Source organism: Salmo trutta, chromosome 15, assembly GCF_901001165.1.
Source record: "Salmo trutta chromosome 15, fSalTru1.1, whole genome shotgun sequence".
NCBI lineage: Eukaryota > Metazoa > Chordata > Actinopteri > Salmoniformes > Salmonidae > Salmo > Salmo trutta.
In genome coordinates, this window is record NC_042971.1 from 9,333,652 (window position 1) to 9,348,683 (window position 15,032).

At 43.3% G+C, this 15,032-nt stretch overlaps 1 protein-coding gene across 2 annotated transcripts; it reads left to right on the plus strand.

Annotated features, from left to right (window-relative positions):
• The first annotated feature begins 722 nt into the window (after positions 1–722).
• LOC115148436 (scavenger receptor cysteine-rich domain-containing group B protein) lies at positions 723–14,806 on the plus strand. Of its 2 annotated transcripts, XM_029690325.1 has the most exons (12): positions 723–1,161; positions 4,153–4,339; positions 5,007–5,039; positions 7,618–7,665; positions 8,586–8,888; positions 9,084–9,152; positions 10,245–10,559; positions 10,705–10,788; positions 11,147–11,215; positions 11,426–11,740; positions 12,896–12,970; positions 13,190–14,806. In XM_029690325.1, the coding sequence occupies exons 2-12, from the start codon at positions 4,207–4,209 to the stop codon at positions 13,504–13,506; spliced, it is 1,761 nt and encodes a 586-aa protein (XP_029546185.1). In that variant the 5' UTR covers positions 723–1,161; positions 4,153–4,206; the 3' UTR covers positions 13,507–14,806. The 2 variants fall into 2 exon arrangements, with proteins under 2 accessions (XP_029546185.1, XP_029546186.1); XM_029690326.1 differs by lacking the exon at positions 723–1,161 and having other exon boundaries at positions 3,741–4,333.
• Positions 14,807–15,032: the final 226 nt, after the last annotated feature.

Sequence of the window (15,032 nt, forward strand, 5' to 3'; positions counted from 1 at the left end):
TACTGCTCTATTTTCCCTGCATGTTGTTATTCTATACAAATATGGTAGGTATATTTCAGTGAGTGCTGGAAGTATCGTGTGACCAAAGACACATCATGGAAATCCAACAAATGGACTTACCGTGAAAAAGGACTTATTTGAGGAAGGAAGCATCAGTCACCTGTACTCATCCTGAACAATGGATAAAATTCTTCTCTGACTTTTGCCATTTTTGTTGAGTGCTCCAACTCCTTTCCGCCTCGAATTAGACCTTTTGCAAGTTTTTCATGGTAAGTCCTTTTGTTGGATTTTGTCATTGTTGTTGAGCACCTCTCTTACTTTCCTTGGTTTGCTGTTGCGCGGAGGCGTACCTGAACTCACAACTTATGGAAACTTCTGTTTTGTAGACCTGGCAGTTATCATGTCATGCTTGTGCTCTTATACAAAAACATATACCTCTCTCAGTGTCCTGTAGATGTGTCTCATGTTTGAATGCTGTTGCAATCATATTTGAGTCCGTTTTTTGTTTCTTTGTTTTCACATAAAAAAACACTAAAGGTGAAATTCTATTTCAAATCTCTGAACCTGAAACATTGAATCAGCTTCACACTGTGTTACTTTACTACTGTGACTGTGGGTGGGAGACACACGCACGCACAACACACACACACATGCACACGCACACGGCCACAGACACAGCCACTGCCCTCTCCTCCATATTCTCCCCTTGTGACTGTACAGTCCCTTAGATGAGGAAGACCGCACCTTGAATGAGCGCTAGCTGAAACTGGAGATGTACATGTGAAGGGTTGGCTTTCAACATTTCCTTTTTTTCTCTTCTGCTTCTTCTAACCATAGGCAGTCACGGGGCATTAGGATATTAACATACAATGCTGTTGTCTTTATTGTTTTAAGTAATCCTTGTCACTGAAGTCAGGTACTTATAATCACGGAAAGGTGAAGGAGATGAAAGACAGCTTGGTACATGTAGAGCCGGACGACTGTTTTTTTCTCCCTCTATTTCCACACAAAGTTCTTATGTTTTTCTGCTGCGAGAGTTGGGGAACTGTTCTGTGAGCTACCTGCCATCAGAAAATCGAAGGACAATTTGTTTGTAGATATTTTTCAAAATTTATTTCATTTTATTTATCCTGTGGGAAAAGAGAGCAACTTTTATTCCAGGTATCTTTGAAAATTATTATAATTTCTTTATGTTTTGTAAATTTTTCAAATTGCACATTATCCTAACTCTTAGTTTAAATAGATATTATACTTCAAGCCAGTGATTGGAAAGTAGTCTGAAATGTGCCTTTTGAATGTCTCACCACAGTGGTTTTGTATAACTATATTCACTCTGTAGTTAATCATATAATATTTCAGTGAATGTAACAAGAACATAAATAATTTAGGGATTTCTAAAGTTGCATTGTAATTGGAAAATTACAAAATAATATCACAATTATAACCAATTATAACTCTACAACCCTATGTTAGCATGAAAATGATTTTCTTTTTGTCAATAACTGATTGAAGATATGACTCTTCTGTCTTATTTGCTGCGTCTTAATGGGCAAAGAACAAGAAATATGCAATGCGGGGATGATGTTATCCATGGAAATGGATAAGGGGCAGATAGACCTGTCGACCGATGCAAAGAATCTGAATTTAAAGGGGTGAAAATTCCTCCCTTTTAGTGTGAGTGACCGTGAGAGAGAGTCAGAGTGTTATATTCCTGGTTATCTTGGACGTTCAGGGGTATTTTCATGGGGCAGAGGATCTTTCAGCTATTTCTCAGGGGCGCAGGGCAAAGAGGAGGGAGGGGAAGCACAGCCGACACAAAAGGCAACATTATTCCCCGGCGGATCTGCGCTACATCCCGTTATGAATGGAGTATTGAAAAATACAACATTGGGGACTAGATTATTTTTCATCCCTCATAACTGAACCATTTGTCCCAGGGTTTCGAGCGGTTTGTTAGCACGCTGTGCCCAATGGAACAGCCATGGTGCTGGGCTGCTCCGCATTAAAATCCCTGCTTCCTAATTGGACAGCACAATGACCTCTGGTTGCCTCTGCTCTCCACAACCTCCTCCCTCCTGCCTTTCACCTTTCAACTCAATGTCATGGCCTTCCATACATGCAATATGGCCGTCAATACAATTAAATTAAATAACACAGGGTAGAGGCTCCAAATGCATTGGCCAGGGTTAGTGTTGTTGAACAGGGTCAAGGTTAGTGGGTTTGTTAAGCTGTTGATTGGTGCTGAAGGGTGTTAGAGGAGGATACTTGGCCTCGCTAACCTGTCAGTGTATTTACAGTACATTCCAGTATCTGCTATGGTAATATACAGTGTAGCTACACTATACTACAACATATGGGCAGAATTCAACTGAACTGGACACATATCTACAGGTAGAGGAGCAGGTGAATTTGGTCTTGCCACCCTCCCCTTCTAGCTGCTGCTTACCCCCCTCTCCTCCTATTCTCCCAGGAGCCGAGAGGCGCCCCTGTGGTGTCATCGGCTGCCTAAGCGTTTCGGAGAGTTCCAGTGACAGATTGCAGGAAGCAGCGTTTAGGCCTGACGATCGGGACCACAGACAGCAGAAATGTCTTTTTGTTGGCCCCTGGGCTCGGAATGTCCACTATCTCCAGGGGCCAATATCATATTCTCCTTCTCCCCTCATCATCCATCCCCAGTCCCCAAACTAACTAGTACACATTCCTCTGTAAGGTCAAAGAGGCTTTTGGTCCAATACAAAGACAAACAACCAACCCAAAAGTCTGATCAGACATAGGCAAAACAAGCATTTTCCTCAATAAAAGACGTTTGAAAATATTTCACATTTAGATTGCTTTATCAAACAATTATACAAACCAAACTTTTCTTCAGAATTCAGTGGATAAATATGAGCTTGAGGATGTGATTTCAGGGCAATAGTTCTATGCAATTAAATAGTTTATTACTGGAGTCAGACCTATTTTGAAAAACAAACATCCCTCCAGGCAAGAGCTGTTTGTTGGCAAAATCAAGAGAAATCAAGAGAAATCAAGAGAAATCAAGAGAAATCAAGAGAAATCAAGCAGCAGCAGCAGCAGTTTACAATGTTTCTTGCTGCTCCCTATGAAACCAGATTTGTTGGTCACGTTTTGTTGTGCTTCCTAGTATAGCAGGTGGTTCAGGGCAGGGTACCGGAGAAAGAAGCTGTTTATCAGTCTCTTAGTCCCAGCTTTGATGCACCCGTACTGTCTACGCCCTCTAGACATACTGTATAACTACTGATGTCCCTTACTTACTGCCCTCCGTAGTACAGAATAGACAAATTTGAAAAGAAAATAGAATGTTTGCCACTCTGTTGGGGTAGTTGTGGCACATGTCCACTCACTGCCACTTGGGTGATGCATGGCACTGGTATCCATTTTGTACCAGCATGCTCACCACAGGTCACAACAGTTTCTCTGTGCCCAGTGTTTTAGCAGCCAGACAGTGTGCAGTGTGCTGGGGTGGCAGTGTAGTAGGCAGCTAGGCAGCCATTTTGGCCTGGGGAAATGGGCCAGTCGGCTTCATGCTCCAGCAGGTCCTGGGGCACACTGGGAGTTGTTTTAGTGCCAATCAATCTGGAGTGGATACAGAGACACAGCATGGTGTGCCCACTCACACCTCTCCTCTCCATCACTGGAACACACACACAGACAGACACACACATGCGCACGCACACACACACACACACACACACACACACACACACACACACACACACACACACACACACACACACACACACACACACACACACACACCGGTTTCAGTTCAGTGCGCATGGTTTTTGGAAACTATTTATGTTCCAACTACCAACCATAAGCTTCACTTGCCTGATACTATCACCGATACTAACTCCCCACTACAGTATAGTCATTTGGCTGCAGGGGGTTGCACTAGAAACGACTATCCAATGCTATGTTGGGAATACAATGGTTATTGATTATGAGTAGTAGTCGTAGACTAGTGGTGGACAGTGAGTACCAGTATTAGGGGTCCAGGACTGTTTCAGCAGTGAAGAGAAACAGAAAAAGGCAGGAAGGTAGGTATAGTGTGTGTGAGAGCGACAGAGAGACAGAGACAGAGACAGAGATGGAGATAGAGTGTCCAGTGCACTGATTGGTTGTGTGTGTAAGTGTGTTTTCCATCAGGCACCCAGACTGATTGGAGCGTCAGTCAGACAGCGAGCCATGCGAGGGCAGCGTGTAGCAGATTGTGTGCGTAGACCATGTGGAGGCTGGACAGTGGTTGTCTGGCTGCTGTTGTCCCTGCTAGGTTCCCTGCTACTGGTGGGCATCAGTGGGATTCTGCAGATCGGTGAGTGTACGTGTGCGTGCTATTTCACCACTGCTCATTTTGAATTGGGAGACTATTGTTTTTAAACCCCATAGTTGTCTGGGCTGTGTGTGTGGAGGGGGTTGGGGGGTGAGGGTGGAAAGGATGGTTGGGGGAGGAGTGGGGGGGGGGGTGTTTGGGGTGTGTGTGGGGGCAAAAGAGGGCTTTGGGGGGTAGGAGAATTAACCAACATTACACCAGCTCAAGGAATGCTCCCTCCTTGCAGATAAATTGGTGGGTGAAATTAGTTTTGATATGTACTGCAAAGAGACAGATCTGTCATGATTTTCCTAGCCATAAGCTGAATAAGTCAGAACATTTACATGTGTATGTAACCTTTACAGAGCTAGAGAACCTGGTGTACCTGGGTGTACTTGGGACAGGAACAAGTCCCCGTAGGACTGCCTGCCTCTAGTAGCTGTTATCCAGTTAGGCTTTGAAGTACAGAACATTCTGCTAGTTGTTCAGAACAGGGATACGGTCGGGGAGTGACTGAGTAGTTATTGATTATACTATTTTGGACTTTATGGATCGAATGGACCCCTAGCTAAAAATAGAACATGTTTACAAACTTCAAATATGCATTGGATTTCTGTGGTATCTAAGACATCTCTTTGTGCTTGACATACTACTCTTTATTTTCTGATTTCAAAAGATATGACCAAAATCAGCAGACGAGCCATATCCAGTGAGTATATTTCCAAGTCAATCTCTTCTCGTTTTACTGACCCATCTTTTCTGAAATGCACGTAACGTTACTGTTCCCACCCCAGATTTCAGTCCTACGTCACTTATGAATACATATGACAAAACAAAGAAACACCATATTGTAATATCAATAACTAACCCACATAGCGAACATAACATAACTGTTTACGTGTTTAGGGCCTTTAGTTTCAATGAGCCGGGTAATCTTCAAAGGGAGAAGCCTGTGAATTTACCTATTTTTGGCATAATGTTTAGAAAGATTCCTCTTCTCTCTTTGTGAGACAGGTAACCAGAAACCACCGTTTCAGTGGCTTTATACTTCCCCACAGTTGATGTCCTCAAACTTTATGGTCCCAGACATACAGGCCAACAAATCCCAGTAAAGGAACCTGAGGAATAATACAGAGCACAATCTCAATTTCCAGATTTCTCACAGTCATACAATATAGCCAAGTGAATGAGACTTAGAAGTTTGTCAACACAGTACTAAACACAGCCCAACCCTATAGAATCTGTGTGGTTGCTAAGTGATGGGAGAAGATGCACCCAAGGTGTTTAATCATTATATCTGTATTGACTTTTATCAGATGTTTGGTTAATGCGTAGTCAAAGACATATAGTGCATTTAGAAAGACCTCTTGACCTTTTCCTGTTTTTGTTACATTACAGCCTTATTCTAAAATGGACTAAATTTATGTTTTTCCTCATCAATCTACACACAATACCCCTTATTGACAAAGCGAGAAAAAAAAGGTTTCTAGAGATTTTAGCAAATGTATAAAAAATAAAACACAGAAATACCTTATTTAAATAAGTATTCAGAACCTTTGCTATGAGACTCAAAATTGAGCTCAGGTGCATCCTGTTTCCATTGATCATCCTTGAGACGTTTCGACAACTTGATTGGAGTCCACCTGTGATAAATTCAATTGATTGGACATGATTTGGAAAGGCACACATCTGTCTATATAAGGTCCCACCGTTGACAGTGCATGTCAGAGAAAAAAACAAGACATGAGGTCGAAGGAATTGTCCGTAGACAGGATTGTGTTGAGGGACAGATCTGGGGAAGGGTACCAAAACATTTGGTAGCATTGAAGGTCCTCAAGAACACAGTGGTCTCCATCATTCTTAAATGAAAGAAGTTGAGCAATCGGGGGAGAAGGGCCTTGGTCAGGGTGGTGACCAAGAACCCGATGGTCACTCTGACAGAGCTCCAGAGTTCCTCTGTGGAGATGGGAGAACCTTCCAGAAGGACAACCATCTCTGCAGCACTCCACCAATCAGGCCTTTATGGTAGAGTGGCCAGAAGGAAGCCACTCCTCTGTAAAAGGCACATGACAGCCCGCTTGGAGTTTGACAAAAGACACCTAAAGAAATATGACCATGAGAAACATGATTCTCTGGTCTGATGAAACCAAGATTTAACTCTTTGGCCTGAATGCCAAGCGTCACATCTGGAGGAAACATCCCACCACCACCATGGTGACACATGGTGGTGGCAGCATCATGCTGTGGGGATGTTTTTCAGCGGCAGGACTGGGAGACTAGTCAGGATCGAGGGAAAGATGAATGGAGGATAGTACAGCGAGATCCTTGATGGAAACCTGCTCCAGAGCGCTCAGGACCTCAGACTGTGGCGAAGGTTCACTTTCCAACAGGACAACGACCCTAAGCACATAGCCAAGATAACGCAGGAGTGGCTTCGGGACAAATTTTTGAATGTCCCTGAGTGTCCCAGCCAGAGCACAGACTTGAATCCGATCGAACATTTCTGGAGAGACCTGAAAATAGCTGTGCAGCGATGCTCCCCATCCAACCTGACAGCGCTTGAGAGGATCTGCAGAGAAGAATGAGAGAAACTCCCCAAATACAGGTGTGACAAGCTTGTAGCATCATACCCAAGAAGACTTGTGCCTGTAATCGCTGCGAAAGGTGCTTCAACAAAGTACTGAGTAAAGGGTCTGAATACTTATGTAAATATTTCAGTTTTGAAATTTCTAAAAACCTATTTTTGCTTTGTCAGTATGGGGTATTGTGTGTAGATTGATGAGGGGGGAAAAAATGATTTAATCCATTCTAGAATAAGGCTGTAACGTAGCAAAATGTGGGGGTCTGAATACTTTCCAAATGCACTGTTGAGGGATTATTTTAAACTAGCGTTTCCCAAACCTCTCCTGGAGTGCCCAGTTCCACATCCAACTCTACAGTGATTTTAACAAAATAAAACCTGACAATCATATTAAAAATGAAAGAGACAGTGGGTATTATTTTGGTAACTTTTCTGTTTCCATTCTCAAAACGAAAACCCCCAAAGTTCACAAACTGGAATGTGTCAACCTTCAGTACATATTTCTATGTAGACTTCTTAGCTGGTTTAGCTACATGGTTTAAATAGGCTTCCTGCTGCGTTTTCAAGCTGCGTCTCGGATTACAGGAAAATAGATATAGTAGATACAGAGTACAGTAACTATGGAGGGCCAAGAACCTCCTTTCAACAAATCATTTGACCAAAGTCTCTCCCTCTTTCTCTCTCTCCTTCCTCCCTCTTTTTCCAGCCAATAGCACAACGACGATGACTGCCATGAAGACAACGCATTCTCAAGGTTGGCAATGCACTGCTGGGCTCCCGCCAACTCTCACCACATCCACCACACCTTCTGTCTGTCTGAAATACCCATGTTCAACAAATACATGTCCACATCCAACTCATGAATAAAATACTATCAAACTTAACTTGTGAAGCAAGAGAGAGGGAAGGAGGGAGGGAAAAAGAAGGAAAAGGAGAGAGCGAGAGAAAGATCAGTGCCCCAGGGACACTACAACAAGGTCACTTCCCTTTGCTCTCAATTTACCTAATCCCCCGGAATTACTTATTCTGCTACAGTGTGTGCTTCATCTCCCTCCCTCCCCTCCCCTCTCTCTCTCTCTCTCTCTCTCTCTCTCTCTCTCTCGCCATCTCCTTCTATCCCTCACTCTATCTCTCTCTCTCCATCTCTCCCTCTCTCTCTCTCATGTGGCTTGTTTAGTCTTATTTTGTTCCTTAAATTGGAAGGTGGAAGGGATTACACAAGCTATTCTAAACGGATTCTTGTCACTATTAACTATCATTATATGATAGTGATATTTCCAGACAGTAACACACAGTATACTGTCCCACAGACAGTAGGCTTTTTTATGTGCTTGCACAAACTTTTGTTCTATGTTGTGTGGCACGTGTAGAACACAAAAAGAGTGGCTAGCGTGTAGTCAAAGTGAGTAAAAGGACAAGGTTTGAATGAACTTAAATGAGATCTAGAAACCAGCCTCCTGACAGGATAGTATGACAACATCACACACTTACAGTCACATTCATGACATCAGCATCGGAGTGGGAGGGAGCAGGGAGGTCAGCTGTCCTGATTGCTGGTTCCTCAGTGAATCCTCTGTTGTATTTTGCTCTCCCTCCTCTTCAGTGCGTCTGGTAATATTATTTTGTATCTGGCTGACCGTGTATCTTTGGATCTCTCTTCCCTCTCCTCTCCAGTGCGTCTGGTAAACGGGCGTAACAGGTGTGAGGGGCGTGTGGAGGTTTGGCACAACGGGACATGGGGTACAGTGTGTGATGACGACTGGGACATGGTAGATGCCAACGTGGTGTGTCGGCAGCTGGACTGTGGTCTGGCCATGGTGGTGGGCAGCATCTCAGAGTATGGCCAGGGCTCAGGGCCCGTCCTGCTGGACAATGTAGACTGCAAAGGAGGGGAGACAGACCTGGGACAGTGTGGAAGTCTGGGCTGGGGCATCCACAACTGTTACCACTATGAGGACGTGTCTGTCACATGCAAAGGTAGGGCCCATAGAGATATATATAAAAATCTAGTCTATAACTGTTCTAATTCCTTTTCTATAGGTAGGGTCTTTACAATTTATAAGGATCTCTAAGATCTCTAAGAGGGACATATCCTTGGTGACTAATAAAATAATCTATTTTCACTAATAAAAACATACATTTTCACTCCTTTTTTTCCTCATCTCTCCTCAGATACATCAGTGCTGGAGTCACGGGGCATGGGCGAGCCTACCACTCCGTCTAGGAGAAACTCAGGGTTAAGTAAGTGATCATTTAATTTATTTCTCTCTAATTTCAGTCAAACACACACACAAAATAAGTAAACAAAATTGAGTCAAGAAGGGTTTATTTTATTCACTTAATAGTTTTAAAGGGCCAATCTGCAGTTGCTACATCCATTTTTAAATCAATGATATGTACTCATTAATTCTTGAAGAATATAACTTCAAAATGGAAACAAACACCGTATAGCCTCAAAACATGTTCAAAGGTCCAATGCAGCTGTTTTTATCTCAATATCAAATAATTTCTGGGTAACATTTAAGTACCTTACTCTTAATGTTTTCAATTAAAATGGTAAAAAAAAATTACAAAAATAGATTCTTAGCAAAGAGCAATTTCTCAATCAAGAATTTAGCTAGGACTGTCTGGGAGTCGTCTGAGTGGGGAGGGTAAAACTGAAAACTAGCTGTTATTGGCACAGAGGTTTGAAACTCTATTCTCTTTCTCATTGGTCTATTAACTAATTTACTGCCTGGTGATGTTACCAGTCAGGCCAAAACAGGCGTGAAATTTCGGGCGGTCTTTTCAAACAGCTCTTGCGTATGGAGGCCATTATCATAATTTTCACAATTTCACAGTGTTATTCCAACCTCGTAGTGTTTAAATATATAAAACATAGGAAAATTCTGTTTTTGCCTGCACAGGGCCTTAAAACTATAATTTTGTTATCTATGGATTTGAGAGTGGTTATACTTCTCCAGCCCCATCCTGCAGCCTTTTGCCAAAACAGTGGCAGGGAGGACACTTTGGTATTGTTTCAACTTTTCAATTTTCGTGATGTTGTCAGCTAACCCGTCTACAAACACTGTCGCAGAGGGACAGAAAATGAACTGAAAAAGAATGAACACATGCTCAATACAGAGTGTTTATTCAATGTGTTGTATAAAGACAACATCTGCACACAAGATCTCAATAAATCTAGCCTGGAATCCAAGCTAAATAGTGAAATAGAGAGATATTCAGTTTGAAGGATTTTATGCCATCATGTACTGTATGTCATGAATGAAGCCAGGCTTTGACTGAGAAGATGTATGGAATGGTGATTAATCCCTCCCCTCCCCTATATTTCAGGAGATGGTACGATCCGGTTAGTTGGTGGACTGGACTACTGCCAAGGGCGGGTGGAGGTCTACTACCGTGGCAGCTGGGGGACGGTGTGTGATGACGACTGGGGTATGAGAGACGCAGGGGTGGTGTGCCAGCAGATATACTGTGGCCATGCCGTTTCCTCCACCACCAATGCCTATTTTGGCTACGGGACAGGCCTGATTCTACTGGACAACGTCAACTGTAATGGCTACGAGAACCAGCTGAGTAAATGCTACAGCCTGGGCTGGGGGATACACAACTGTGGACATCATGAGGACGCTGGGGTTATCTGTTCAGGTGAGAAGCTTTTTCTTATTCTCTCTGTCTCTTTTTCTCTCTCTCTCTCACTTTCACTCTCGCTCTCTCTTTCTTAAATTCATGTTGCTAATGGCTTGAACACTATTTTTAATATCTGCTATTCATGTTTGTTCTATCTGTGCAGGCTCAGGATCCACTACCGTTCCTCCTATGAACACTGACACCATGGGCATGGGAAGGGGAGTCTTACAGACTGCCAGCACTGCAGGTAATTGTTGAAGTCATTTCCGTTTTCATGTACTGCAGTACTACAATAGCAATAACAGCTGCAGTGTAGGCCCTCATCAGACCCAGATCATCAGGCCACACTGCTGCACCTCTATCCTATGAGCAACAGACGGTGCTGTTGCCCCTATAGGTTTCTCTGTCTAAAATCTGTGACTCAGCAGCGCCACTCAATCAATGGTGGTAGTGGAGCAAGTAAATCAAGTCGCCCCACCCACTCTCTTCCCAGTCTCTCATCTCAGAGGATGGAAAACCCTCTGCTGTGTACTGTAGGCATCAGCTTGCGTATGTGTAAACTGACTCATCATTCTGATTCTAACGCATTTCTCCTATTATTCTAGTAACCGACCAAACAGAATTAGTCACCGAAGCAACTACGGCTGTGACAACGATTGCTATGACAACAAGAGGTAATGATGTTGCACCCCCATGTGATAATTATAAACTCCCGCTAATGCACTCTAAACTCATATATCAGTTATTATAATATTGTCTTATTATTCACAGATATTAAATTGTGCAACAGGGATGCATAGTACCACCATTTTCGATGAACCTCTCCATGAAGAATGTGCTCCTCATCTCCTCATACCCCTCTGTCTCTCCTTCTCCTCCTCCAGAGCGGCCCACCATCCGCGTGGTGAATGGTAACAGCAGCTGCCAGGGCCGTGTGGAGGTGTTCCACAACAACCAGTGGGGCACGGTGTGTGATGATGACTGGGATCTGCCCAATGCCCAGGTGGTGTGTAGGCACCTGGGCTGTGGCCCTGCCATCTCTGCCAAGGTCCTGGCCTACTTCGGCTACGGCTCGGGCCCCATCCTGCTGGACAATGTGGACTGTAGGGGCAGTGAAGGGGAGCTGGCGGCTTGTTTCCACCTGGGCTGGGGACAGCACAACTGTGGACATCATGAAGACGCTGGAGTCATCTGTACACGTAAGACCGACTGGAACTGTGGCAATATAACTTTGTTGTCCGATGTGAATCAGAAATGTATATGTTGATCTGCTGCAGGCAGTACTGCTACAGTAGTGACTTGTTAAGACTGAGACAGCTAGGCACATAGTCAAGTAAATACACACACACACAAATACACACACACACTCACTCAAATGAACACACACAAAAATCCTCTGTAGCTTTCGCTCACAGTTACTCACACAGTCACCCCATAGTCACCATTCCCACAGTCATCCACCTCTCGTCTTCCCTGCTGAGCTGGTGCATTTAACTGTGTGAGTGTTGGTCTCTGAGGAGTAGGCACCCGCCCAGATGGTCCAAAGTGCATCAAATCAAATCAAATGTATTGATCACACACATATTTAGCAGATGTTATTGCGGATGTATCGAAATGCTCGCGTTCCTAGCTCCAACAGTGCAGTAGTATCTAACAATTCACAACCATACACAAATCTAAAAGTAAAAGAATGGAATTAAGAAATATGTAAATATTAGGACGAGCAATGTCGGAGTGGCATTGACTAAATACAGTAAAATAGAAAACAGTATATACATATGAGATGAGTAAAGCAGTATGTAAACATAATTAAAGTGACTAGTGTTCCATTATTAAAGTGGCCAGTGATTGCATGTCTATGTATACTGTATAGGGCAGCAGCCTCTAAGGTGCAGAGTTGAGTAGCTGGGTGGCATAAAATATAGAGTGGAGAAGTCCGGGGTCATTAGCCTCACTGGAAGCCTGCAGGCTAAACCTCCATTCTTTATGGATAAATAAGACAAACAGTAGAGAAAGAAAGAATGAAAGAGACAAAGACTTCCTTCCTGTTACTCAGGTCTACTACATCAAATCATGGTTAGTAGAGCAGACTAGGTGAACAAGTGAACCTCAGTGAACCTTTGATTTCTGAGTGAGATGATAAGGGAATCACTAAGTTGACTTCTGGAGCAGTTTTCTTCTGATATATCTGATGACCTGATCGATTGATTAACTCATTACAATGTTTTGAGTGCTCCAGACTGTTCTGATAGGACTGTATCAGCAGTTGTTCTCAAGTAAATGACCACTCCCTTGGGAAACATACACAGCAGATGAATGTCTCATGCTGTCTCCCCCTCCTTCTCCTTCTCCAGCCTTTCAGCTTGTGGCACCTGGAAATGACTTCGGGATGACAGAGAGAACGCCCACCACTAGACCACCAAGTGAAGGTGAGTCTTGTACCTGTTGACGTTTAGCTACATGTTCTGGGTTTCACGGTATCCAAAGATCGAACACACCTTCCCCGGCATCACTTGTCAGAGGCAGTCTTATGTAATGCATCATACTTCAATCATGTCTTAGGATCAGGTATGTGATATGTGTCTCTAGTGTTTAATGTTTATTTGCTCAAGTATATGTGACTGTTTCCACCCTGTCTCTTCCTCTAGGCCTGGCGAGGTTGGTGGGCGGGCAGCACCGCTGCGAGGGCCGGGTGGAGATGTTCTCAGGGGCGGAATGGGGTACGGTGTGCGACGATGCCTGGGACATGCCTGATGCCCAGGTGGTGTGTCGCCAGCTGGGCTGTGGGGAGGCCGCTGCGGCCCGTGGGGAGGCCTTCTTTGGGCCCGGCAGCGGCACCATCCTCCTGGACAATCTGAAGTGCAGCGGCTCTGAGGCCTCGCTCCAGCAGTGCTCCCACATATCCTGGGAAGTGCACAACTGTGACCACTCTGAAGACGCCGGCGTCACCTGCTCACTGTCGTGATTCCAGCAGTGATTCGCCACCATGGAGCCGCCAAACTCTTCCCAACTCCACTGCCAACTAATAGGACGGGCGCCATGGGTAGCACAACCCGGGACTTGTAAACATTATGTAAATAACAGCTCATCCCAATGCCAAACATAAGGAAGACTACAACAACAACAAACAAACAAGCAAAGAAAACAAACTAACATATGATGACATATGATTAAATATTATAATAATCTATTCCTATTAAGCACTTTATAAATATATATAAATATATATGATATAAAATACGCTGTACACATTTTTTTTAATATTTGATAAACAGTGGAAACCAAAGTTTTTAACCGACTCTCTGTCTCTCTGGCTCTTTTCTTTTTTTGGTCAAGATGCTAAATAGAGGTCCTCCCACTAACCCTCTTCTCACTAGCAGCACACACAGCCATAGTGTACTGTACCAGGGCATGGTGAGCAACAACAACAACAACAACAACAACAATCCAGGCCCACAATACCAAAGCCAAACTTATAGAAATAGACTCTATAGAGACTATAGACTATAGAAAAGGCTATGTATTTCTATGGCCAAATCTATTTGTTTGAATATAGACAGAAAGATGGACAGTACATGTACATGACACTGTAGTGCTCTTGGCACATGCTTCCTAATTTGATAAGATTTTTTATGTATTATTCCTGAGCAGAGGTGGATGTGTATCTGAAATCTGATCATGATGACTTCCAAAGCCCCAGTATTTTGGTTATTTTGCTGAAATATTTGTTATATTTGACACCTTTATTGTGTAAATAATCACCCTAGCTTGCCTGTGTTCTATTTTTTCCTCTCTTGTGAAACATGATGACCCATTATTTTCTGTCTGACTTGTGTATTTTGATGTCTGGTTTTGGAAAAGGCTTGCTTGTCTTCACTCTCTCTCTCTCTCTCTCTCTGTCAGACACAGTGCTATTTCAGGTGGAGTATGGCATATGATCTAAGCCTTAGCTACATCCTTAATGTGAAATGAGTTATCTTCAATTATCTGCTCGTGCCTCTTCATTCGTATTTTGTATCAGACATTTCGCACTGCAAGGTGTACATTTCATTTCAGTGTGTGAGGAGTTAATATCTGTGTCTGTGAGTTAATATTTGTGTGTCTGGCAGGTGAGTCAGATCTACTGTACTGTTTGTGAATGTGTGCGTACAGTATATACAGTCAGTGACATGTACAGTGATTGGGGAATTATTACAATATGGCAGCAGTCAGATTACTCAAATCTGTCACTGCAATGATTAAATCTGAATCTGAAAAAGTCGAAATGGGGAATGAATGATTGGGAAATGTTACTTTAAAAACACCATAAATGGGGTTGAGAGGGAAGGCACAAGAATCGGTTAGCCTTCATCAGAAACGATAGTTAACTTCTTGCCACTCATGGCACAACGATTCTCAGGTTTAACGAAGTGCCTCAACTATATGGGGTCAGGAAATGAATCTGAATGAATTGAGGTGTTAGGCTCACCAAGTTATTCCAGAGTCTGTATG

Excerpts from the sequence above, each read along its gene's own strand:
- LOC115148436 (XM_029690325.1), top strand. The coding sequence starts at position 4,207 with ATGCGAGGGCAGCGTGTAGCAGATTGTGTGCGTAGACCATGTGGAGGC. Across the intron at positions 7,666-8,585 it reads GAAGACAACGCATTCTCAAG|TGCGTCTGGTAAACGGGCGT; the intron begins GTTGGCAATGCA and ends TCTCCTCTCCAG. Across the intron at positions 10,789-11,146 it reads ACAGACTGCCAGCACTGCAG|TAACCGACCAAACAGAATTA; the intron begins GTAATTGTTGAA and ends CTATTATTCTAG.